This window comes from Mustelus asterias, chromosome 4, assembly GCF_964213995.1.
Source record: "Mustelus asterias chromosome 4, sMusAst1.hap1.1, whole genome shotgun sequence".
Classification (NCBI taxonomy): Eukaryota; Metazoa; Chordata; class Chondrichthyes; order Carcharhiniformes; family Triakidae; genus Mustelus; species Mustelus asterias.
In genome coordinates, this window is record NC_135804.1 from 39,757,389 (window position 1) to 39,783,487 (window position 26,099).

The window sequence follows — 26,099 nt, forward strand, 5'->3', positions numbered from 1 at the left end:
TTACATAATAAAATGGACCTTGAGAAAATTCTTAAGTATTCAGTCTTAAGTATTTTTAGAATATGATTTTCGTCTGCATGAATTTTAATTTCAGCAGGTACTAAAATCTCTCTCACTATTACGAAAAGCTGTTATTTTTCTACTTTAAACTTCTCATTATTATCTTCTCATTTAGAAGCTTAAAACTTACTGAAAATCAAACATTTCTTTTCTGCATAGAATGGCAACATAAAAGCAGGGTACTTTATATCAATAAGAGCATTCTGGTCTGAGGAGTGTCTTCAATTTCTGTTTCATACTCTGTTGTGGTTTAACATAGTGAATCAGAGCTATATAGTCAGCTGATGGCAGGCAGAAGTGTAGAATTTACTGATGCCACTATCTCAGCCAGAAAACGGTCATTGTATTACAAAGTATTACCGTGGTCTGCAGTGGAAAAAGATAAAAGGAAATGGGGAATAAATAAACTTGGGAAGATGTGACTAAATTCCTAGGGACTATGTTCCAATACCAACTACAAACAGAAAATGCTGAAAATACTCAGCAGAACAGGAAATATCTGTGGTTTGATTTGCCTGAAATATTGATCGTCGGGCTTTTCGCTTGGTAAATATTATACTCCGACTCTGTCATTGCCTCAGACTATAAGTACTTAAATATAAGTTGGTGCAGTGGAAATCCCATGCCAGAGAAATGTAAAAATCTCAACACACTGTTCCTGTAGCTCAAAATATGCCTATTTCAGACAATTGCATTGTGGGTTCTCTAACATTACTTCCAGTGACAACAGCTAGTAAACCATCAGTTGAAAGTCTGCTTATGAGTTTAACTCTCTCTTTGCATTATGCACATATATAATTGCCTAATGCCTGAACAAGCTAAATGCCCTATTAGCTGAAATTCATTAGAAACTTTTATTTTGTGTAAACAGCTTTACTGTCAGGAAAGAAAACATAATTGTCTATACCCTGTGACAAAGAAACATTCCTCAACCCTCCACCAACCTTCTGTCAGCCCAGTCAGGAACTCACCAAGTTCCCTTTTTCAGTGTTTGCAATGAATCTGCACTTGTTGGCTGCTACTTCCAAAGGTCAATAACTAAATGAAGATGCCTGATCTACTTCTATGCTTGCAGAAGGTATAATCTTGTTTGCTGGTCCTCCTTGTCTATCTAATTTAGATAACTTATCCACATGAACCAAATATCCTTTCATTATTATAAAGACCTTGTTAGTTTACATTTTTAGGGCAAAAAGATCAGTTTTTTTTACTCTTATGAATCTTTAAACCGAGTGTCAATCTAGTGGTCCTCCTCTGTACATCTTTCAAATTTTCTGAATCAACTGTAAATGGATCAAAACTATCCACATTATTTCTGCAACTATCGTGTTTAAGATTATGGATGCATATTTTTGTAATCTTCCAAAATTCCCTCAATTATGCAAAGTCCAATAGATTAGGTAAGGGGTGGGGGGGGGGGGGGTGTTGGGTGGGAGAAGAGACGGGTTGGCAGAAAAGTGGAGTTAAGGCTACAATCAGATTAGCAGTTAAATGGTGGAGCAGAATCAGTGGGTTGTATGACCTATCCCTGTTTCTTGTGGTTTATTCTAAATGAAGGCCAGCCAAGGTCTTGTGCAAATAAGGCAATGTTTTTTGCTCAGTATTTTAATCATTCTGGCAAACCTGCTTTTGTAAAACCTCACAACCCTTCAAAGATACACGTACTGAAACATCCAAGTCTTTCTCTGACTTAATAGCCTTAAAGTTGCAGTCTTGTTTGTTTAAATGCTTGGCATTGGCACTACCTAAAATACCTAATGCTAAAATTATCTATATTAAATTATGTTTGCCAGATGCAAGCCCATTTCTCCCATTACATCAACCTGTAATTATCTTTCATTTGCTGGTTCCTGCTGCTGTTATAATTTTTTGATTTAGAGCTGGCTGGTCTTCTATAATTTGTTAATTTATTGTTGCCACTTAACTGTGCTTCATTCTTCACCAGTTTCTATTTTTTCTTCTCCACCATGGTGCATGAGGTTTGAGTAGGTTCAGTTTTCCTGTTATGTTTGTCTGGTGTCAGAAGAAAATCTATAAATTACATTCTCCAAGTTATTTTGCTGTTTTTTAATTACTTTAGTAACAGTTTCTGTGGTCCAGTGTTTTAGGATATTCTGTCACCACATCCTTTGGAAAGCTCAAGATAAAATGGTTCAACACAACAGATTTCCCTTCCTATGTGCAATGCCACAAGAAGTAACATTCCTAATAAACCAGGTGAAAACCTTGTAAATCCCCAGGAAACTGGGAAGTTTCTTTATTTGCAATGAGTCTAAGACAAACTTCCTTAGATTTTTTCCTCAAGATACAGACACCTGCTATCCTGTCGATGTTAATTTGTACCCTTCTCAATAATGTCCCTCCTATGTTATGGTGACACAGCGCAACATGAAGAAGCTAATCAGAGTATAAACCTGTTTTCACCTTCATTTGTATTCTGTTCCTCTGTTACTGCAACACACCTTGTTTGTTTTCACTGAAGCCAGCTAATGGTTTGAACAGTTTTTAACACGCAACACCCAGATCCCTTTCCTGATGAGCAAGGTTCATGTGTGCATATTTTTTACTCTGGTTGCTTGCATCCAAAGCAATAATTTTATATTTATCTTTGGTGCATTTGCAATCTCTGGACCAGTTTACTCAAAAAAATAATAATTTTGAAATTCAGAAATTATTTCTTATTTGTTTTCTTGCACTTTATCATTTTCCTTCTGAAATCTTTATTCAAATAATTTATATCTATATATTTAAACATTTTACATATGAAATATTCCATAGTTCAAATGCCAAGTATAATAACTGGGAGAACTCTGCCGACTAAATATGAGTGAATAAAACAGCAAGGACTACAAAAGTGATTGTTAAATGTTTTAGGTCTTCAAATAACCTTCTTGTCACTGATGAGCCTCTCCTGCTGATCTCAAAAGGATTGGGGGCCATCCTGGGGTGAAATGGTTGACCACATTAGAATTAGTCTAAACTGTGACATTCCACAAACTCGCATTTGGCTTTAACATGCATTATCAATGCCTCTTGTCTGTTGTTGATTTTTTAATCCTGTGGTCAGTCACTTTGGTTTGGAATGTAGCATTTAAACATATTCCCAATTTCTTACTGTTCAAATTTTTAAAAATCACAATGTGACACTTACAAATCAAACAACTGTTTTCACTAGTCTTTTTGATTGTAGGCTATTGTATTTCCTATTATAGTAATTATCTGTGGTTTGTATATGGATAACCAGATATTTATTTTGTGTAATATCTTTATTCTGCAGTTTAGTTATTTGAGCCTATTTTATTAATGTGTTAATGTCTCTGATTTAACAGGAAGAAGGCAGGGGTCAAGGCTATACAGATGGCTCCTACAAAGGAAAACAACTCTTTAGGTGTGAAGATGATTGTGGAGTTTTTGTTCCTTTTGACAAACTGGAGCTTGTTGAAGAGGAAGACGATACTGAACTCCAACCTGGCAACACTGAAATGTTTCTGTACAGTGATAAGTCTGCCATAGAAATTAACTCGAGGGTGTCTACATATATTGACAATGAATTAGTGTTTGGAACAGTCGTATTCTGTGGTCTACTGTCAGGAAAAGAAGACTATGGCTATTTTTTAGGTGTTGACATGGTGAGAAGATTTCTTTGTAAGTGCTTATGATTTTATTCTCTGGTGTGGGACATCTTTTGTTGCCATATTTGCAGCTAGTTGTAGTCTGTCTCTGGGGGTTAGCATAAAACTAATTTGTCTTTCTGAAAATGTTGAGCCTAATGATCCAAGAATTATATCCTAAGAATAACAAAAAAGAACTTGCATTTGTTTAATGCTTTTCGTACCTCAGGATCTTAACAGCCAATTAAGTACATCTTAAAACATTGCCTTTGTTTTATTGTAGGAAAATGTGCAGTCAGTTTGTGTACTAGGTCTCGTGAGCAACACTAAGATAAATGGCAAGCTGCTTTTTAAATCATGTTGGTGAAAGGGTAAATGTTGAACAGGAAACCAGGAGTATTCTCCTCTTTGAATAAGGTCATGGGATCTTTTGCATCTACTTAAGGAAACTGTTTAATATCTCATCCAAAAGACAGCACCCCCCACCCCTGCAATTGCCATCACCCCAGTCTTTACTGCTCTAAATTATCAACATAAATGTGCTCAAGTATCTGGCATGAGGCTTCAGTCCACAATCTTATAACTTGGGTCTATGAGATGCCATCTTTGACCCAAGGTTAATACCATTCATTGCTTTTGCAAAAGTACACATTTTAGATGTAAAGTAAGATTATGCATTAGAGTATTGGATTTCCAAACTTCTAACTGGTTGACTAGTAGAAGTTTTAATTACTGGATCAACCATCCCGAAAGATTTTAAAATTGTGCCCCCCCCCCCCCCCCCCCCCCCGCCACCCCTCCCTAACGTTGTGACAGCTAATTGTTTCTTACATGACTTTAGGAATTTTGCCTCCACTATTCCACCTGAAGTCTTTATCCACTACAAGATTTTCTGCTTGTTTGAAGAATTTTCTGATCCCAATTTTAACAGTTACTAGATTGAGCCTGCCCTTCCTTGTTCTGCTACTCTAGTTTAACTTAATAGTCCACTTTTCCCAATGCTTCAACAATCTTACCTCCTTTCAAAAATCGAAAAGCCCAAGTCTCTTGCGGTGCCTCATGACAACACAGATCTCTGGCACCAGCGTTAAGCCTTTTGACTATGTACTGTCTTCAGTGTTTTAATGGTTTCTTGGAGACCAGAATTAGATGCAACATTCAGGGTGTGGTCTAGCCAGTGTGCTATATAAAGTTTGACTGCACTCTGGCTTGAATTCTACTGTTTTAGCAGTGCAATTTAACATTCTATTGTTAGATTTGCTGCTTTTCATCAGTTAGACTTATTCACTGTCAAGTCTACTAAGACTCCGAGGTCTGTTTGACTTCTTCCTTTGCTATATCAGCACCATTCTGTGTCACTCATATTTTTCCTTCCTTTGCATTTTGCACTTATGTGCATTAAATTTTATCTCGTTGTTCGGCCTACTTAAATGATTTGTCCAACATATTGTATATTTTCTAAACGATCTCCCAGTTTAATGTAATCAGCAAATCTGACCACTTTGCATTGAGTTGCTGAATTTGAATTCATGTAAATTGGAAACGATTCTGAATCCAATACTGAGTCAATCAACACTTCTCTCTCTTCCCTCACCATCCTCACCCCCACCATTGTCTATAGTAGACTGGGGAGGGAGTGTAACAAATTGCTGCAGTGAAGTGCTGAGAGAACTGAGACACAGAGAATGGAATGAATCCAAGAGAAAGTCCAGGTGGAGGAGGAAAGAAATACTTAAAAGCTATGAGTACAAAATAACTTCATGTCTATGTACTATGTATTCATTAATAAAATGTATACTCTAGGGCATTGCTTTTATCCCTTGAGCAGTACACAATGCTTACTATAAATATTAACGACTGAACTATTAAAATTTCTGTTTTTAGGACAATGTCTTGGGTGATTGGGATGGCACGTGGGAAGGAAAAGTACTGTACAATATTCCACAAGGAAAAGTCTCCCTTCTGTGGATAGAAGATGTAATACTAGGTACATATACCTTCTGCTTTTCCAAAGTTTAAAAAAGCTAATTCTCCTGGAAATTCCTTGCATTTAATTTCGATTCAAAATGTTTTTAAGTTAATGAAGTTTGTAGAGAAGATTGACTAAGTGCAAGGGGGATGGCTTTCAGCAGGGGGTAGGGGGGGGCCTTCCCAATGCTGGGTCCCTCAATTGGGCACAGAGTAGCTGTGAGCAAGAGCCCCCTTTCCCCTATTAGGCCACAGGGCTTTCTGGATAGTCTTCTCTGATGGTGAGAACCTGCCTGGTGCTGGTTGAATGCCAGCTGTGGTGAGATAAGGCCCTTAAGTGACTAAAGTGCCTCAGTTGGCTCCAGGCAGGTAATGTACCTTCCTGTCCTGAGCTTGACCGGGGGAGGCAGGAAAACGGAGTCCCCATACGCATCCTCCCATCTCTGAACTCCCCTTGGGGGTGGTGGGGGCATTAAATTGCACCCAATATGTGTGTTTACATGGTTCACACCATGAATTATGGTTGCCTGCACATATTAAAATTACTGTTGCTGGAGTATTAGTGTTTATTGTTATGTTCTTTGTGATGTCACAGAGCCCTATCTTTAACCCTGCAATGCAAGTCAGTACAATATTTCAAGCCAAACTGTTTAGTAGATGATGCAAATTGATCTCTGAAGACGGGGACTTTCATGTATGTATTAGAAACTGTTTAGATGAAATATTTCCTCAGAGAAAGATGTTCTAAACAGAAAAGAAAAACACCATAATAATAATATTGGTGCCTTTTGTAAACTATTCTTTTCTCCCAAAATTTGAGAGGTGATATCGTTAAGTTGTTCAAGACAATTAAAGGATTTGGTTGGGGAGATGGACAGAAACCATCTGGTGGGACAATCTTAAAGTTAGAACTGGGTCATTCAGGGGTTATATGAGGAAGTACTTCACACACACATTTTGGAAATCTGGAACTCTCTGTGGCTAGGTCACTTCGAAATGTTAGACCCAAGATTAATAGATTTTCATTAAGCGAGGATTTAAAAAATTTTTATACTCTATTCTTAAAGTTGCAAAGCCAGTGTTCAGAATGGACTGGCAAAACCCAAATCTATTCCTTGCTTGCTTCAAAAGCCAAATTCAAAATCCCATTGAATCCAATTCATGTGTCCACAAGAGAGACAGACAAAATCCAAGCTGACAAGATAAGGCATTGTACCCTATCTTGGGCTTGATCTGACGCACAATCTTAGCCAAAAGGCTGAGAATGTAAGGGGAAAAGAAACTTAACTGGAATGAAGATATTGATTAGCAGTGATCTAATAAATTAATGGAACTGGTTTGTGGGGCTGAATGGGCCACTTTTGTTCCTATGGTTGTTGCTCTGCTCAAAACGATGCTCAACCTGTGTGTTGTTAATATGTAACCTTGTGTGTAGTTGTGAGACTGGATGTCCAAAAGAATCTTAAATAGAATGGCAATTTAACAATTCCCATCATGCCTCATATGAGTGTAGTACATGGAACTAGAAATGTATCCTTTACCTCTTGCATATTGTCTAAGCTATTTCTAAGGAAAATATACTTTTCAATGCAAGTTTACTAATACGCATGACCCACAATATTCCCCACACATTTTTGTATCACCAAATGTCTTGCATCTACTATGTTTGTCCATTGGGCCAAATTTCATAAATGTGGTAAATAGCTACCATCTGTTAAATTAACTATACTAATTGCAAACAAATTCAAAGTAATTAAAATTCCATTCCATTCAAAGCTTAATAGAAAGACTTCCAAATTTCACAATCACCTGATCAAGTAATTTTTTTCATTTTGGAACATGTAACATAAATTAAATTATTGAAATGTCATCATGCAGTTTACTGTTGCAATGTCCCTTTGTTGCTAAGATCTGTGTGTAACGTCTTAAAAATAACACATGACATGAAGTTTAAAAAGTTGCACCACTCTCGCCGGGGGTGGGGGAATAATTTCCAAACTTAATTGGCGCTGATATGGTGTCTGGTGTGGGTAATTGGAAAATATTACAATGTATAGGAGTGTGTACCCTTGAGTTCAGGACTGAGTCGAGAGCTGGTTTTACTTTGGCTGTTGAAATTGTGTGCGCCTAAAAGAATTCCAGTTTCTAATTCCTCAAATTGACGCAAGACAAAAATGTTAAAATATGTAATTGTTATACAAGTACCTGCAGAAAACCCCCACCCACCCAGTTAAAGGCATTTGGGGTTTGAGTTTGTAAATTTCACCTGAACCTTGGGTACTGTGGACAAATTCTGTAGTTTTTAACTCCCTGGATTCATCTCTACAATAATGGTTTGCCAGTTTCTGGGGAGCAGTATTCAAAATGCATGTATGAAATTTAGTTTCAAATAGCAACCAGCCAGAAAATAAATGGGTTGCCGTCATCTAAATGCCATTGAGTGGCGTAGGCAACCATGGACTTCCTAACTTTCCAACCATAGCAACAGTGGATGATCTTGTTGTTGGAATTCTAGTTAAGCATGTTAATGGTCTGGATCCACCTGCAATTTGTGGACAACGATACCGAGTAAGATGTGGTTGCCAGGTCCATTCATGCTGTTTTCCGATGAGATTTGTTTTTGCTGGCCATATTTGAGTTGGGGGAAAGGAAAGGTGGTTGCCTTCCTCACATGTGTTTGAAGGGAACACAAACCCTCTTCCCAGATGGTCCTCTGCCTGGTACTAGCAAAACATTTTCCTCAGAGATCAAAGCTCTTCTGATTTCACTGCGTTAGAATATGTCGGATCCTCTCAAAACCCTGAACAAGACACCTTCCACGTAATACCAGTCAGGCTAGCTAGACTTGGGTTCGCAAAGGGTAGGATAGGCCACACCTTGGGTGTCATTCCGACACCCCTGTTTCCGTTGAGGTGTAAACATCAAAATATGTCCTCCCCTACACACCCCACCACACCACCATATTTTATGTGGTTTGAAACAACCTAAAATTTTGAGCTTAATTGGGTTTGTTGGAATGAGGTTTCTTTTGATTCAGCAGGAAAAGTGTATCTGAGTGTTTAATGCCCGCAAGGGGAACAAGCGTTGATCTTGTCATTGTCTCGGACACTGCTGACAGCAGTGTCATGTCCTGGGATGTGTAAACAATGTACCTACGGGTCTGAGAAATGGTGTTATTAAACAAAAAATGTGAGCCTGTGATGAAGGTACTTTGCTAATTGGGCTCTGAACAAACATTGCAGATACCCCAGAATCACGACCGTTGAAACAAAGCTTTGCATCAAGAGGCATTAATGAAAAGATCTCTTCAAATGTGAGCAGCAGATCAAAGAATAAAGGTAGGGCAGTGTTCTTTCCTGCTCCACATTGTGAGGATACTTTATTCATCAAATATTGGCCCGTAGAGCAAAGACTGATGTGCTCTAAATGGATTGCTACATTTTGTTTAGAACATTACCTCTGTATAAGTTTTTTGTGATGCTATAATATTTGCATAAAGTTGACAATCCAAATATTTTTTAAAAACTGCTGTTAGATTTCATAATGTATACAGGTGTGATTGCTTAGAGTAACTGCATTTGTACTTATTTTTTTTTAAATCAATAAATCTTTAGAATTTTTATATTCCAGAAACCTTATTGGTATATCAAAATGGTCAATATTTGCCTCCTGGTGCTGATGACAGATGATTGTATCTGATTGCAGTTGTGCAAGATATTGTCTTGATGTTTAACATATAACCTGTGGCACCTTTTTCTAAATTTAGCAATACCATAAAATGATCAATGTATCTTCATTCTTGTGTTTTAATAATTAGCTCTTCAGTTTTTTTTACAAAAACGGGTGGAATGATCAGTAAAATCAATAGCAATTTTACTAATTGATCCACATGGTGCTCTGAATAAGATTCCTTTGATCTTTTAATACCTTGCTGAATTTTGTCATCAACAGGACTGGCTCCACAATCAGGAAAGTCTCCAGGACATAATAGAAGCCGATCTGAATTACGGTGTACATTGAATGGCGCATCTATTGATCCACAAACAAAATCAAAAAGTACATGGTACATTGATGAAGGTAATGAACTTGGAATCAGCAGATATCATCTGCATTTTGAAATAATGCAGTTCACTACATCGTTGCTGTTATATTTTGTGATTTTTGATTGCAATTTCTTCCAACTGATACTACTTTGACAAAGCCAACTTTGATACAACAGTTATTCATCAAATAGGTGTGCTGTTGTCCGTCTTTACTTCGAAGGTTTGACATTTTAAAATTGATTTTGGCTTTGCAAAGATTTTGCAGCAGCTTTTGGAGGAAAACACACTGTTAATGTAGCTAAAATAATTTAGCGTTCTAATATATTAGTGGTTATAAAAGTAAGTTCCATTTATCTTTTATTTCTGAATTAGTACAATTGAATAGATACTTCGGAGGCTAAAGATCACTGAATTGTACAATATGAAACAAGTGCCACAATTTCATTTGGAAAATGTTGAACGTCAAAGCAAATTTGGTCAGATACACTTGATATTAAATACTAATCAATAGTTTAGCAGAATTAAGATCGTGAATTGCTAATTTATTAGTTATTGACTCCGATTGAAGAAACTTTGGATTGAAGAAAAAATTCTGAATTCTTGGAGTCCGCATTTAAAAAGAGAAAATGATTTTAAATTCTTAACAATGGAAGTTTAACTGAAATGTTAAAATTACTGCTCCTAAAACCCACATCAACAGTATGGCAATATTTGTGGCTGTTGTGACTCTGCATTCTTTTGAAACAGGACGAGGTCATTCAGCTTGTCAAACCTGCTTCACCATTCACTTAGACCATGGCTGATCATTCACCTTAGTGCCACATTCCTGCAATAACTCCATATTCCTTGATGTCCAGCTAACTGACAATGTTAAAACTTCATATTGAAGTTAGAAAAGTGGAATCCCTACAGTGCAGAAAGAGGCCATTCGGCCCATCGAGCCTGCACCGACAACAATCCAACCCAGGCTCTATCCCTGTAACCCCACGTATTTACCCTGCTAATCTACCTGATACAAAGGGGGAATTGAGAACTCATCAACCTAACCAGTATATCTGTGGATTGTGGGAGGAAACAAGAGCATTGAGAGGAAACTCCTGCAGACACGAGGAGAATGTGTAAACTCCAAAGTTGATGACACGGATCTAATGTTTATTAGCATGCACTTTTTAGACTCTCTTTCAATTACGTCAAAATAATAATTACCGTCAATAGTTTAAGGTATGAAATTTGAAGATTTTCATGCTCTTCATACGATCTCAAATAAATTAGCTTTTAGGCAATTATTTTATTAAAAGTTCACTTCCTGTCCCTTTAAAATATAATAATTATTTGCCAGATATATCTAGTCTCAGGTTGGAATTTGTAATATGTTTAATATTTTTTGCTGTTTTTCTCATGTATTCAATATCCATTTATTGATTGAAGTTTGCTGTCAGAGATCGGAAATTAGATGTGCTTTTTTTTAGAAAAATTGATATTTGTAAGCAATTTCATATTTTTGAAGAATTTCTTGGGATATACATTAGGCAAATAGATTGAAGGCAATATCATTATCATTAGTATGCCCGCTGCATGTTGCATTATTTGGTAATCTTTGTGATTAAGCAAAGTTTTTTTTTATTGTTTTTGATATTCAACTTTTTCTGGCAGTTGCTGACGAGAGTTAATCCATTTTCAATTAATTAAGTGTATCTGAGGTGCTTTGGTACATTTGAGTAGTGATGTATAAATCTGTACAATTCCACTTTATGTCCAACCTTTAATTGCTGTTTCATACTTTGTAAATAGCTATTTCCCATTATCATTTTAGAAAACTTACTACTCATGTTTAGTACTTGTAATGTACTTCTCATGGTTAAAACTTGTAAATTTGCTTTGGTTGACGTGGAAATTTATTTTCTTGGTTTAACCTTTTGATGCTGCTCAATTTACTAAACGTTAGAGCAGCACGGTGGCACAGTGGTTAGCACTGCTGCCTCACAGAGCCAGGGACCTGGGTTCGATTCCCGGCTTGGGTCACTGTCTGTGTGGAGTTTGCACATTCTCCTAGTGTCTGCGTGGGTTTCCTCCGGGTGCTCCGGTTTCCTCCCACAGTCCAAAGATGTGCGGGTTAGGTTGATTGGCCAAGCGAAATTGCCCCTTAGTGTCCCGGGATGTGTAGATTAGAGGGATTAGCGAGTAAATATGAGGGTTAGAGGGATTAGCAGGTAAATATGTAGGGATACGGGGATAGGGCCTGGTTGGGATTGTGGTCGGTGCAGACTCGATGGGCCGAATGGCCTCTTTCTGCACTGTAGGGGTTCTATGGTTTTATAGTCAACTAAATATCTTTTAATTTTGTGATCGTTTTTGTATTTTAATATTTATACTCTGAATAAATATAAGCCATTCTTTTCCATTCGATTATCAATTTAACTACCTCCTACAGGAGCTTGGATAAACATATAATTGGTACAAGCATTAAATAGTAACAAGCTGGCCCACCCACCCAATTTTCCTTTGCCTTATCCAGATTACTGCTGTTACTCTAATTTTAAAAAAAAGGTAAGTAAGTAAACAATTTGTATGTTAACACAGTAGATATTTGTATGTGGGAGGCAACATTTGGTTCAGTTTCAGCCCTACTGTCAGGATAGCTACTCGGTGGAAAATAAAAATAAGACTGTCCAAAAGGGGAAAGCTACCCCACATTTCTATTTGGATCTCCCAGGGTCAAGAGTATTTATTGCCTGGTACTCCCTGCAGAGACAATTATCCGCCCATCAGCTTCAGGATACGTCACAGAATGGTTACTGCACAGAGATTATTCGGCCAGTGTGACTGCACTGGCTCGCCAAAGGAGTAGTTTACCTGGTACCACTACCCAGTTTTCTCCCCATAGCCTTGCACATTCTTTTTGAGATGATAAACTAGTTTCCTCTTAGACGCCTTGATTGAACCTGCCTCCTTCAGGCTTTGCATTCCATATCTGAACCACTCGCTAGGTGAACAAGTTTTTCCCTCATGCCTCCACTGTTTCTTTTGCCAATTACCTAAAATCTAGACCGCCTTGTTCCTCATCCTCCTACCAATGGAAGCAATTTTTCCCTATGTATTCTGTCCAGACCACTCATGATTTTGTATACCTCTCCAGGAAAGCAGTCCGTCCCAAGCTCTCAAATCTGTCTGTAACTAAATATTCCTCTTCCCTAGAACCATTTTCATGAATCCTTTTGCACCTTCTCTAATGCTTCTGTATTTTTCTTAGTGTGGTGCCAGAACTGAACATCATACTCCTGTTGAGGCCAAAGCAAAGGTTCTACACGTTTAACATAGCACCCTTGCTTTTAGGGGAGACAGTGGCATGGTGGTAATCTCACTGGACAGGTAATCCAGAGGCCTAGGTTATTGCTCTGGGGACCTGGGTTCAAATCCCACCGTGACAGCAACTGGAATTTAAATTTAAATGGGTGGCATGGTGGCACAGAGGTTAGCACTGCAGCCTCACAATACCAGGGACACGGGTTCGATTCCCAACTTGGGTCATTGTCTGTGTGGAGTCTGCACATACTTCCTATGTCTGCGTGGGTTTCCTCCGGGTGCTCCGGCTCCTCCCACAGTCCGAAAGATGAGTTGGTTAGTTGCATCAGTGTACCCGAACAGGCGCTGGAGAGTGGCAACTGGGGGATTTTCACAGTAACTTCATTGCAGTGCTAATGTAAGCCAACTTGTACCTAATAAATAAACTTTTTGGAGGGCCGAAAGGCCTGTTTCCTGTGCTGTACTGTTCTTTGTTTTGTACTCTATGCTTCCATTAATAAAGCAAAGAGCGATCTATGCTTTTGTTAACCAATGTCATGGACAGAATTTGTTCCTTTTTACTGCCCTTGATCAGTATATTTGTATATAAAAAGGTGGGTGTATTTTCTTGCTCTTGAGTGATTGTCCCAATTAGATAATTGCAAGCAGCAAGCATTTTGAGAGTTTTAAAGGTGGTTATTTATGATCACATTTGTTCTGGAGCTTTACACATGACGCCTCACTCACTTGATTCTCCACACTAAGATGTGATGCAGGCGAGGGCTAAGCAATATAATTACAATTTGAGTATGGCAGGCCTGTTGTTCCTTGGATGATTTAATGTTTTAGTTGAAGTGAAGGTCCAGTAAAATGGTGGATTCTCAGTAATCTGCAAGGCTTCTTGTAGTCAAATTTCCAGGAGATTGGTTCTCAGATAAACTCTAAATTGGAATGGAGGGGTGTGGTTTTCAGGTAAACTCTAAATTGGAATGAGGGGGTGGGTGTCTTTCTCCTACTGTCAAGGTATTTCTGTTTATTACTTTGGCTGATTGGATGACTTGCAGCTGGTTTAATGGCATTCTGATGGAACTCTGTCTCTGGAACAGCTGCAGCTGGTTTTAAAAGCAAACAAGGTACGGCTGTCCATTGTGTGACCTGTGCAAGTTCAAAATCCTTTTCCAAATATGTTGGGTGGTTAACTTGACTTTACATTTTGTGTTTTGGATTTCATACCTTGAGAGTTTGTAACAGCTAGTGCCTTTGTTTTTGAAAAACCCATTCAATCAATAATCCCCTTTTGAATTAGTTTCAGGAAAGACATTGACACAACATTAGTCTGCAATGTTCCTTTTGTTCGCTCTTGAGAAAAGGGATTGATTTCAATCCACAACAGAGGTTGGGTGATTCTTGGGTGCCCATCTACTGGTAGTCTTTAGTAGTCAGTTTTTTTAATGAAGAAATTAGTCAAGGTCAGAATACACTGGGACATGACACCATACACTCAATCTGTCCTGCCACCTTCAAGGACTTATGCATAGATACACCCAGGTCCCTCTGCTCCTGTATTTCCTTTAGAATTGTACCCTTTATTTTATACTGTCTCTCTGCATTCTTTCTACCAAAATCAGCCACGATATGAAATTCCCTACTCTACTAATTGTTTGCCCATTCCACCAACCTGTCTGTCTTTTTGAAGTTCTACACTATCTTCCTCATTATTCACAATGCTTCCAAGTTTTGTATCATCCTCAAATTTTTAATTTGTGGCTGGTACACAAAGGTCTAGGTTATTAATCTCTCAGGAAGAGCAAGGATCCTTACAGTGACCCCGAGGGTACTTGAGACAAATTTTTTTGCCGTCTGAAAAATTTCATTGCCCACCATTCTCTGCTTCATGTGGGTGTAACCTCACCACTGGGAACTCTTGCACTGTTGTGCTGTATGTATCTTGTTATCGATTTGAAAAGACTGAAGACAATTATTAAATCCTGACCGTCTTGGGCACTCATTCTTAGTGAATGAAAGGAAATTTGTGCAGGCAATTAGAGGTGTTATTACATTAAAATTGAACTATAATTCAATTATCTGCATGATATAAAATAAGGAAAAATGTTTTTACTGAGTGGTTAGGATCTGGAATGCCCTGCCCGAGTATGTGGTTGGGGCAGATTCAGTTGTGACTTTCAAAAGGGAATTGGGAATTATCCGAAGAGGAAGATTTTCAAGGCTACAGGAAAAAGCAGGAGAGTGGAATTAGTCCAGTTGCTCTTGCAGAGGGCCAACAGGTATGATGGGCCTAATTGTGACCTCCTTGCTATAACAATTCTTATGATTCTCTATTTCTATAACTGATAACATTTCCATTGACTAACGTTAAAAACCTGATCAGTTTACAATATTGCTGCTACTATTCATATTGATCTTTTCCTGAAAGTATTAAATTGGCTATGTATTATATATTTGCAGGAAGTGAAGATACAGCTAAATCACTAGTAGATGAACACTCTAAGTTGAGTCAGTCACCACCCAGCACGTCCTCATTTCAAGCTTCTCTTTCAAATGAAAACAAATTCCATTCGTTGCCCTTTAATCTCTCCAAGAAACCTAGCGTTAATGGAAGCATTGGCCATACCCTTTCCTTGTCTGTCCAGTCAGTAATGATGGATGTGAATGCCAGTGCAAGTCAGGATGCAGAACTAGTTGGAATGTCGACGAAAGAACAACCCAGTTTGGAAGTGGGATCATTGGTACAAGTGAAGGAAAATCCTCCCCTCTATGGAGTAATTCGGTGGATTGGTCAACCTCTTGGTGTCAATGAACAAATAGCTGGACTTGAACTTGTAAGTAGAATGAATACAAGGCTAAATGCAAAATTTGATTTTCCCTTGCATAACAGATTCTAATTCTAACTTGGCTTTCCCTCTTACCATAAAAAAGTGACATTTAACCAGGAGAATTGTTATATCCAAAAATGGATGTGTTGGGATTGAGTCAGTTAAAGTTTTAAATATCCAAAACCAGACCCTAGGCTTAGTGGAGGTGGGGGTGAGGGCTGAGCAAACATTCAGCTTTTTGGAGACATTTTGTCAAGTTAAATATTTTAATGAGGCTGCCAACCTTTTGATATAAATTGCTTTGCATGTTCAGCAGTGCCCAGCTGAATTTTCAAGCCTCCGGGAAACCTGCCAACTGTAAGGTGGCAATGACCATTCTGAGGAGAATGTAAGTTCCTTTACAGGACTATTTGTGAGCCAGACCTAGGGAAAGTGGACATATGGGTTTTCTGACTAAAACTCTGCACTCATCTCACCATCTGCACTTACCACAACCTTGTAAAGCTGACCTTTCTTAATACCTAAAACCCTGGCATCTGTTTCCTTTGTCTCTCTTCTGTACATCAATAGACTGCCCAGAATTACTTTGTTTTTATCTGGTTTTTGGTTCTCATTTCTCTGATAGGAAGTTTGCATTTTACACTCCTGGCAGACCAGATTTATTACTTTTGCTTTAATGAATTTGGGGAAGTGTTTATGGCTTCTCAAAATAAATCATTTATAACAGGTTTCTTTTTCTGTATTGAATGCCCCATTCTGGGCCATATATGTCTTGATTGCAAATTTAGGATTTGTGTAATCCCTGTAGACATTAGCTAGTAAAACATAGTGTATGATATGTCTGTAAATAAGATCAGCATTCAGTTAAATAAGTCACATTAAACAAATGAGGTTGAGTCATTGGTTCTTTCACAGATGGGAAAATGGTAGCCAATTTAAGTACAGCAAAATCCCGCAAACAGCAATATGATTCATTTGTCGCTACTTGTCGGTTGAGAGATAAATATTGGTCAGGACACTGAGGAGAGGTTCCCCGCTCTTAATGCCATGGGATCTTTAAACTTGCAACTTTCAGATCTGACTTCAATCTCAGTTCAACGTTATAGCCAAAAGACGGAACCTCTGACAGTGCAATACAGTACTGAAGTGTCAACCATATTTTGTGCTCAACCCTGGAGTGGGACTTGAACTCAAGCTTTTCTTTGAGGGATGCATGTAATTATCAGTGGACCATTCTGGCACAGTTCCCTCACTTTGAGAGATCAGTTAGACATCTGTAAAAATTATAAAGTATGATCTCATGATTGGAAGAATACTGAGGTTGTTGCTTGTTTTTTGGGTTTAAAATGATAGTTCCACATTCTTGCTTTTATTCAGGAAGAAGAAAGTGCAGGCTGTACAGATGGTACTTTCAAGGGAATGCGTTACTTTATATGTGCATCGAAGAAGGCTTTATTTGTGAAACTTAAAAGCTGCCGGCCCGATTCCAGATTTGTATCGTTACCTCATCACTCCAATCAAATTGAACGATGCAATTCAATTGGTAATTTAAAATACAACTTGCCCTTTCCATTCTGCTTATTTGCTTTTGATGTGTGATTAATGCAACCTCTAATAGAGGTGTCTTTTTAAATATCCTTAAAATCATGTTGTCTAGTGCAATCCTCTCATAGTCGCTGTTTTGGCCAATCTTCTGGCTTACTTGTATTTTCAACAGAGCTGCTTGCCATGTGAATCAGTTGTGTAAATTAAATTTTTAACTCAGATAAAGTAGAAAATACATGTTTCCTCTTTTTGCCCACACTATATCCGTTTAGAGGGAAGTTGATTAACAATCAGTTGAGCAAAATAAAAATAATAAATTAACATGGTGAAACTGCTAAGTTATGTAACAAGTATTTATTAAGAGTAAAGAGAATGATGATGAGCAGGTTAGCCTTTAAGCTCGGCAGAAACATTGCAGTGAATCCAAAAATGAGATGTGTTTAAGAAACTTTCCAATAACTTTTTTGTCATTGAAAACTATGTAAAAATACAGATCAATGTTAAACCGGACCAGAAATTTATGCTTTACTGACCTCCATGTAAGGTGTGTGTTATGGAGAAATTTGAAGAATTGGGAGTATGTTCCCACTACAATATTAGAAACAAATTATTATAAGCCATTGGCAGACATTTACTCAGAAAAGAAAACATTCTTCTGTGTTTACCTGAGGGTTGCTAATCCTTTGGAATTCAAACCCAGCAGGGGAGGAGGGGGTTTTGACTGTACAACTTAGAGATAGTGTTTCACTCGTGTTTTGTTTGCGTGTATCTCTGTTTCAATGGAGAAAACTAATTGTGTGCATGCACCATTGGAGCCAATTATGGAGGAATAGTTTCATATCTACAACATTTTTAATAAATTATTTATGAAAGCAGTGAGCATCAGTCAGATATAAATCTTGTACATTTCAAATTATGTTTGTCATACGCATATGCAACATTTCAGTTTTGGATCTACATGATCTTATACAATGTTTGCGGATGAATGAACAGATCGTGTGAACTGTTAATAGATGTGTATATAGCAGCTTATAGATGAGCATTCAAGCATATTTTTAAGTGGAAACACTGCATTTTTAAAATAACATTTTCATCTGTTTAACAAAAAATAATTTGTTTTAACTTGTGTTTCTTTTTTCTTAACAATTTGTTTGTTTTCTCAAAGTTATTAGAGGACTAAATTGAGTAGCCGCTGCACACCAACCTCCACCCCTCCCCGAGAACAAATGTAGGAATTTTGATGCACAATTAAAAGTCTCTGATTGCAATGTAGGCAGCATGCCAACTTTGTGCCATCTACTCATTTGGATGTTCTGTGCCCAGCCAGCATTAACCATGCTGTTCAATGGCTGGACACATTAGTAAGAGGCCAAAATCATGAGTGCCTCCTAACTCTGAAAGCTAGATTGCATTGCTTAAAGTAGATGTGGGTGAAGCAGATGCTGGGAGCCTTGATTAAAAAGAATCTGAGCTGGGAAAGACTGAGGAATGACACAACAGGGAAGAGGGCACGTTCCAAGGTTTTCTGACACTGCACTGGAGATTTGAGGTAAAAAGGAGGAGAGATGCTTGAATCTGCAAAAGGAGAGAGAAGCTCTACAGAGATGCATTCAAAAGGCAGTGGGAACTGATTGCCGTGGAGACCAATGACAGTAGTTTAGCCCCAGGACTTGGATACAGTGCCATAAGATGCACAATGACCTTAAAATGCATCTTTAAATGCCATATTCTACCACTTCACCGCGAGCCTCTATCACTGCTCGAATCATCACACCGTTATCACTCTTCCAGCAACAATCTTTATTAATCAGGGCTTAAGAGCTCGCATTCAGATGCTTTACTACACCCTCACACACTTAACACTGCTCCCCACCCCCCACATCTTGCAGGTTACGCGCACCACCAGCTATTGAATCATGACAGCAACACCATTCGGATGACACAAAGGGCTGCACAACTGCAGGCAACACAAACTAACTGGTCGAGAACAGAAATGGTTGTATGTCCAAACCCCCTAGTGGGGGACAGTGCAGCCATATTGGAACAGCCATTGGTGACTCTGGCCAACAATGGGATTGAAACCATAGAAGATAACGGTCTTCATATTTAATCGCTTTGTTTCATCCCACTTCTTCCTCATCGCACACTCCAATCAGATATGCAAGCTGCAGATGACACCTGCCAACAGCTCGGACATTCTCACTGCAGTTGTTAATATACTAGAGGCACATAACGAGATACAGAACACAAATAGACTGCAGCCAAGAGACAAGGGTTTTGCAGGCTGCCAACATGCAAAAGAGGAGGCTGCACGCGTTCTTCTACAGAGAACTTGGATGAGTACTTCAATGGGGCAGGTTACCGAAGAACGATGATAGGTATGCACGACAAAATGCTTGTTGCATTGGGAACTCTGCCAGAAAGCCTGTGGTTAATGTTGAACAGCATGGAGAGGCCCAGCAGCAACTTGGAACAGGACTTTGCACAGGGCCTGGAGCCTATCCTTTGCAGCATGGAAGTAGAATCATAGAATCCCTACAGTGCAGAAGGAGGCCATTTGGCCCATCGAGTCTGCACCGACCACAATCCCACCCAGGCCCTACCCCACATATTTTACCCGCTAATCCCTCTAACCTACTCTTAAGGGGCAATTTTTAACCTGGCCAATCAACCTAACCTGCACATCTTTGGACTGGTGGTCAACTCCTAACATACTTACAGACCTACTTGTGTTGGAAGTCCTGACAATGCTGCAGTAAAAGCCACCCAATGTCTGAGTGCTGCAGTAGAAGCTCAGAATTCTGCCATGCAAGCTCAGCCTGCTGCTCTCATAGTTGTGGATTACAGTGTGCAAAGAGGCATACAGGGAATCATGGCAGTGTGTCCTCCAGTAGATTATTAGAATTGTTAAGCTACTACCTTGGGGGAATGATAGTGGCTGCATGGAACATGTTTCTGCTCTTTTTGGATCATCCTCCCAACCTGAAACTTTGCCTAGGTCTTTATTGTTGCCTTTTGGTCAGCTAGTCTAGACTGTTTCCACTTGTGCTGAGATGGAGCAATATGCAGTCAAGCCTTCTAGGCTCATAGCAGCTTGAGATTGTCCTCCCAAGGGGTTTGCTGTCAGCTCAAAGTCAGCAACCTTCCATCAGGCCACTGGAGTAGTGCTGTGCAGGGTTACTAGTACAAGAAAAGCCGCACTGAAAACGGACACTCAGGGAATGCAAGTGGGTGATTACTTGACTTTTTTATGCAACATGATATGATTTCATTTATGAATTTGGTTAGCAATGTTGCTTTTTGTGGTAGCATCCATATGGCTGCAATTCAAAATTAAAAGCTGTGATAGTCACTGACGGAGCAAAGTTATGATGCATGTTGAATGGGGAATTGAGCATGTAGTTATTGCAGCAGTTCAGGAAGGTGCTGATGAGCCAGCTTAAACTCATGCAGTTCACTTGGTACGTCCACAGTGCCGTTAAAAAGGGAGTTCCAGGATTTTGACCCAGTGACAGTGAAGAAATAGCATTATAGTTCCAAATCAGGATAGTGTGTGGCTTGGAGGGAAACCTCAGGTGGTATTCCCATGCATCTGCTACCCTTGTCCCTTCCAAGTGGTAGAGGTCCTGCAGTACACCTTTGCACTTGCTGTACGCTGAAGGCTCAAAATCAGAATTTGCCTGTTGTCTGATTACCAACTAATAGTATCATGGGTTTGAGTGGATTTTTTAAAATTAGTTTGAACAGGCTTTGGGAAAACTTTTCATGCAATGGAAATTCAGATTCTGTTCTGACACTTCTGCCACGGAAGTCTGCAGTGTTTCAGAACACCACTGATTGTTCAACCAGTTTAGTTGATCTGTGAAGCTTGAAGGGATTGTCTTGTCCCCGGAGGTAGGAATTCTTACCACTGAGTTTAAATAACCCTATAAACAAATGTCTTCAAAGTAGACAAATAGGAGGCTTATTATGCTGGAAAACTGTAGTTTACAACTTGGGTATCTCGCTGACCTGAATCTAAGCTGCCTCAACTCGGATAAGTCAGGTGTGCTCATGAGGAGGGAGTGTGGTGTGCATTTAGTATCAGGTAAAGATAAATTCTCTGAATGGATTTTTAAGTAACTTCATAACAATGCATCTAATGTGCCACAATTCAACTGTACAAAAACAAATTAATTGCCCTGTTCTGGATTCCCAACTCTTCCTTGTCAAGGTCAAGATGGTGAGAATTTACACGTCTTTAAGCTTGTCCTTGTTTAGTCTGAAGGCCTTTAAAGCCTAAATTTGGTTTTGCCTATCCCCAAGTTCCCTTCTCTCCTACACTTTGTAATCTTGTTAATATATCACACTGTGGTCTTGTTAGCAAATATCTCAATTTAAAAGAAAGGTAACCTGCTGTATATGAGGCTTGGTCTTACTACACCAGAAGAAGTCTTTTACTTTTAATGTTAATAACATTATGCCAAGAATTTTAAAAAAATCTATCTCCAAATTGTTAGTGATTTTTAATCCTAATGAGAACAAATACCATTTATTTTACTGATTTTTTAGGCCAAATTGTACTCCATTGTTTGAATTTTTGAATAGATATTGTTTGTGACCAGGTAACATACTCTTCATGGTGCAGTTAACATAATGCCATGGTCTGGGTTTTGCTGTCAGCAGCAAAATGACATACTCTTCATTGAATCCAAAGAAACTTGCCCAAAAAGATCATCAATCTTTGTGGTGTGAGTTTTCACATCCCCCAACATTAATTTTATTCCAGTACCAGTGACAGTGAGGTCATCAAGCAGACTAAGCAGCCAATCAAAAAAGTTGCAAACCGGTTCAATTATTTACTTGTAATTATTTTACAGAATGTGTAATACAGACTTGGACATACATGTGGGATTGCAGATAGAAGCTGAAATATCTTTTAAAATATTGCAAAAAACCTATAGAATTTGGACATTCCACAAATATAAAATTAGTTTCTATTGTCCAGAAAGATTATGCAGCAGTAATTCTGACTTAGTACACCATTTTAAAAGCAGTTGCACCTTAGTCAACAAAGCTTAGTGTTCCCACTCCCCCAGGAATCTTTTGAGAATAGCATATTAAAAAGTAGGAAGTCCATGACACGTTCAGTGATTTCTGAAGATTTCTATCTGTGAGGCCGCCAACATGCTCTGCAGGAGTGAGGAATTACCAACAGCAACTTCTGGATTTCTGTGTTTAATTATGCATATGAAGATTGCAGAAGTTGCAGTCTATTTTAGAATAACAACAGTGAGCACCTCAAAGTTTACTGTCATTACTACTGCAGAATTTGGGCTGTCGTGAGTAACCATGTACTGAAATGATTTTCAAAACCAACAAGTCCTTACTTTGTATTTCTTAGTTAATGATGGAGGGTGGAGAAATTGCTGACAGTTTGCTTTTGTTTTAGCATTTGGAGGATATCGAAGCGAAGTGGTTAAAGAAAACACACCTCCCAAGATGGAGAAGGAAGGCCTTGCTATAATGGTTGGAAAGAAAAAGGGTATTCAAGGGCATTACAATTCCTGTTATTTGGACTCCACTTTGTTCTGGTAAGTGCATATCTCAATCTTAGAGCACTGTGATGGTTGTGAGCTTAAACCTGTATTTTTTTTATTTGCGGCTGGGTCAGTATTTATTGCTCATCCCTAGTTGCTCTTGGGATGGTACTTGTAAGCTGTCTTCATGAATATAGTTGGAGTGTCTCACTAGGCCTTTTTCCAAAGGGTAGTTAAGCATCAACCACATTGTTAGCTCCCCTAGCTTCTGGTTCTGAGACTGTATGGTCAAATATGAGGTTTTAGCACCTGTCGACACACTTTCTCCCAACCTCTCTGCTCCAATCTCAGTATTGGAAGGATAACTAGCTAGTGAGGACCATGTAATGGATGGGGAAGGGGGCAGAGATTATTGTACATTGTATGGCTGATGCACAAATGGATCCTCTTGGGTAATCTCAGAAATTAGTCTCGTGAAGTTTCATTGCACTCCTTCAAGGTAAGTATAGCTTTCCTTGGGTAAGAAGATCAAAAATGGGCAAAGTGCTGTAGGTATGATCTCACCAACCCTTTGCAATTGCAGTAAGACTTCTTCACTCTTTCTTTCTCCGATCACTTTGTAATAAAGGTAGGTTTAGACCGTTTTTCCTGTGTCATTGGAAGAAAGGGGGAATTATGATTGTGAGGCCAGTTTGTTGTTCTCAGTGTCGGATGTGGGAGGTCCTGGAGTCAGCTAGCCTCCCGGACGTCCATATCTGCGCCAGGTGCGTCAAGCTGCAGCTCCTAAGGGACCGCATTGGGGAACTGGAACTGCAGCTCAATGACCTTCGTCTGGTTAGGGAGAATGAGGAGGTGATAGATAGGAGTTACAGGCAAGTGGTCACACCGGGGCCACGGGAGACAGACAAGTGGGTCATGGTTGGGAAAGGTCAGGTACGAGAGAGTACCCCAGTGGCTGTGCCCCTTAAAAATAAGTACTCCTGTTTAAGTACTGTTGGGCCATGGTGTACAGGTCACTGGCTCAGAATCTGTCCTTGTGGCTCAGAAAGGAAGGGGGGAAAGGAGTAGAGGATTAGTCATTGGGGACTCCATAGTTAAAGGGACAGATAGGAGATTCTGCGGGAACGAGAGAGACTCGCGGTTGGTGTGTTGCCTCCCAGGAGCCAGAGTCCGCGATGTCTCGGATCGTGTTTTCGATATCCTTAAGGGAGAGGGGGACCAGCCCCAAGTTGTGGTTCACATAGGTACTCAAGACATAGGTAGGAAAAGGGATGGGGATGTAAGGCAGAAATTCAGGGAGTTAGGGTGGAAGCTTAGGGCGAGAACAAACAAAGTTGTTATCTCTGGTTTGTTACCCGTGCCACGTGATAGTGAGGAGAGGAATAGGGAGAGAGAGCAGTTGAACACGTGGTTACAGAGATGGTGCAGGAGGGAGGGATTCAGATACCTGGACAATTGGGGCTCTTTCTGGGGTAGGTGGGACCTCTACAAACATGATGGTCTGCACTTGAACCAGAGGAGTACCAATATCTTGGGGGGGAAATTTGCTAATGCTCTTCGAGAGGGTTTAAACTAATTCAGCAGGGGGGTGGGTACCTGAATTGTAGCTCCGGTGTACAGGAGGTTGAGAGTAATGAGGTCATGGATGAGGTTTCAGAGTCGCAGGAGTGTACTGGCAGGCAGGAAGGCGGTTTGAAGTGTGTATACTTCAACGCCAGGAGCATCCGGAATAAGGTGGGTGAGCTTGCAGCATGGGTTGGTACCTGGGATTTCGATGATGTGGCCATCTCGGAGACATGGATAGAGCAGGGACAGGAATGATTGTTGCAGGTTCCAGGGTTTAGATGTTTCAGTAAGTGCAGGGAAGGTGGTAAAAGAGGGGGAGGTGTGGCATTGTTAGTCAAGGACAGTATTACGGTGGCAGAAAGGACATTTGATGAGGACTCGTCTACTGAGGTAGTTTGGGCTGAGGTTAGAAACAGGAAAGGAGAGGTCACCCTGTTGGGAGTTTTTTATAGACCTCCGAAAAGTTCCAGAGATGTAGAGGAAAAGATTGCAAAGATGAGTCTGGATAGGAGCGAAAGTAACAGGGCAGTTGTACTGGGGGACTTTAAACTTTACAAATATTGACTGGAAAAGCTATAGTTCGAGTACTTTAGAGGGGTCGGTTTTTGTCCAATGTGTGCAGGAAGGCTTCCTGACGCAGTATGTAGATAGACCAACAAGAGGCGAGGCCATATTGGATTTGGTACTGGGTAATGAACCAGGCCAGGTGTTGGATTTGGAGGTAAGTGAGCACTTTGGTGACAGTGACCACAATTCGATTACGTTTACCTTAGCAATGGAAAAAGATAGGTATATACCAAAGGGCAAGAGTTATAGCTGGGGGAAAGGAAATTATGATGCGATTAGGCGAGATTTAGCTGGCATAGGTTGGGGAAGGAAACGCAGGGGATGGGCACAATTGTAATGTGGAACTTGTTCAAGGAACAGCTACTACGCATCCTTGATAAATATGTACCTGTCAGGCAGGGAGGAAGACGTGTGAGGGAACCGTGGTTTACTAAGGAGGTTGAATCTCTTGTGAAGAGGAAGAAGGAGACTTATGTTAAGATGAGACATGAAGGCTCAGTTAGGGCATTTGAGAGTTACAAGTTAGCCAGGAAGGACCTAAAGAAAGAGTTAAGAGCCAGGAGGGGACATGAGAAGTCTTTGGCAGGTAGGATCAAGGAAAACCCTAAAGCTTTCTATAGGTATGTCAGGAGTAAAAGAATGACTAGGGTAAGATTAGGGCCAGTCAAGGACAGGAGTGGGAAGTTGTGCATGGAGTCTGAAGAGATAGGAGAGGCACTAAATGAATATTTTTCGTCAGTATTCACACTGGAGAGGGGCAGTGTTGTCGAGGGGAATACTGAGATGCAGGCTGTTGGACTGGATGGGATTGATGTTCATAAGGAGGAGGTGTTAGCAATTCTGGAAAGGGTAAAAATAGATAAGTCCCCTGGGCCGGATGGAATTTATCCTAGGATTCTCTGGGAGGCTAGAGAGGAGATTGCAGAGCCTTTGGCTTTGATCTTTGTGTCATCATTGTCTACAGGAACAGTGCCAGAAGACTGGAGGATAGCAAATGTTGTCCCCTTGTTCAAGAAGGGGAGTAGGGACAACCCTGGTAATAGACCGGTGAGCCTTACTTCTGTTGTGGGCAAAGTATTGGAAAGGATTATAAGAGATGGGATT

At 39.6% G+C, this 26,099-nt stretch overlaps 1 protein-coding gene across 3 annotated transcripts in view; it reads left to right on the top strand.

Annotated features, from left to right (window-relative positions):
- cyld (cylindromatosis (turban tumor syndrome)) overlaps positions 1-26,099 on the top strand; it is a 61,165-nt gene that overhangs the window by 13,922 nt on the left and 21,144 nt on the right. For 2 of the 3 annotated variants that reach the window (XM_078210875.1, XM_078210876.1), the window contains exons 3-9: positions 3,390-3,689; positions 5,556-5,658; positions 8,882-8,977; positions 9,591-9,716; positions 15,431-15,804; positions 17,176-17,341; positions 22,775-22,916. In XM_078210875.1, the coding sequence (XP_078067001.1) occupies positions 3,390-3,689; positions 5,556-5,658; positions 8,882-8,977; positions 9,591-9,716; positions 15,431-15,804; positions 17,176-17,341; positions 22,775-22,916 (1,307 nt within the window). Of the gene's footprint in view, positions 1-2,160; positions 2,278-3,389; positions 3,690-5,555; positions 5,659-8,881; positions 8,978-9,590; positions 9,717-15,430; positions 15,805-17,175; positions 17,342-22,774; positions 22,917-26,099 lie in introns of all 3 variants that reach the window. The other variant, XM_078210874.1, reaches the window with a different exon arrangement.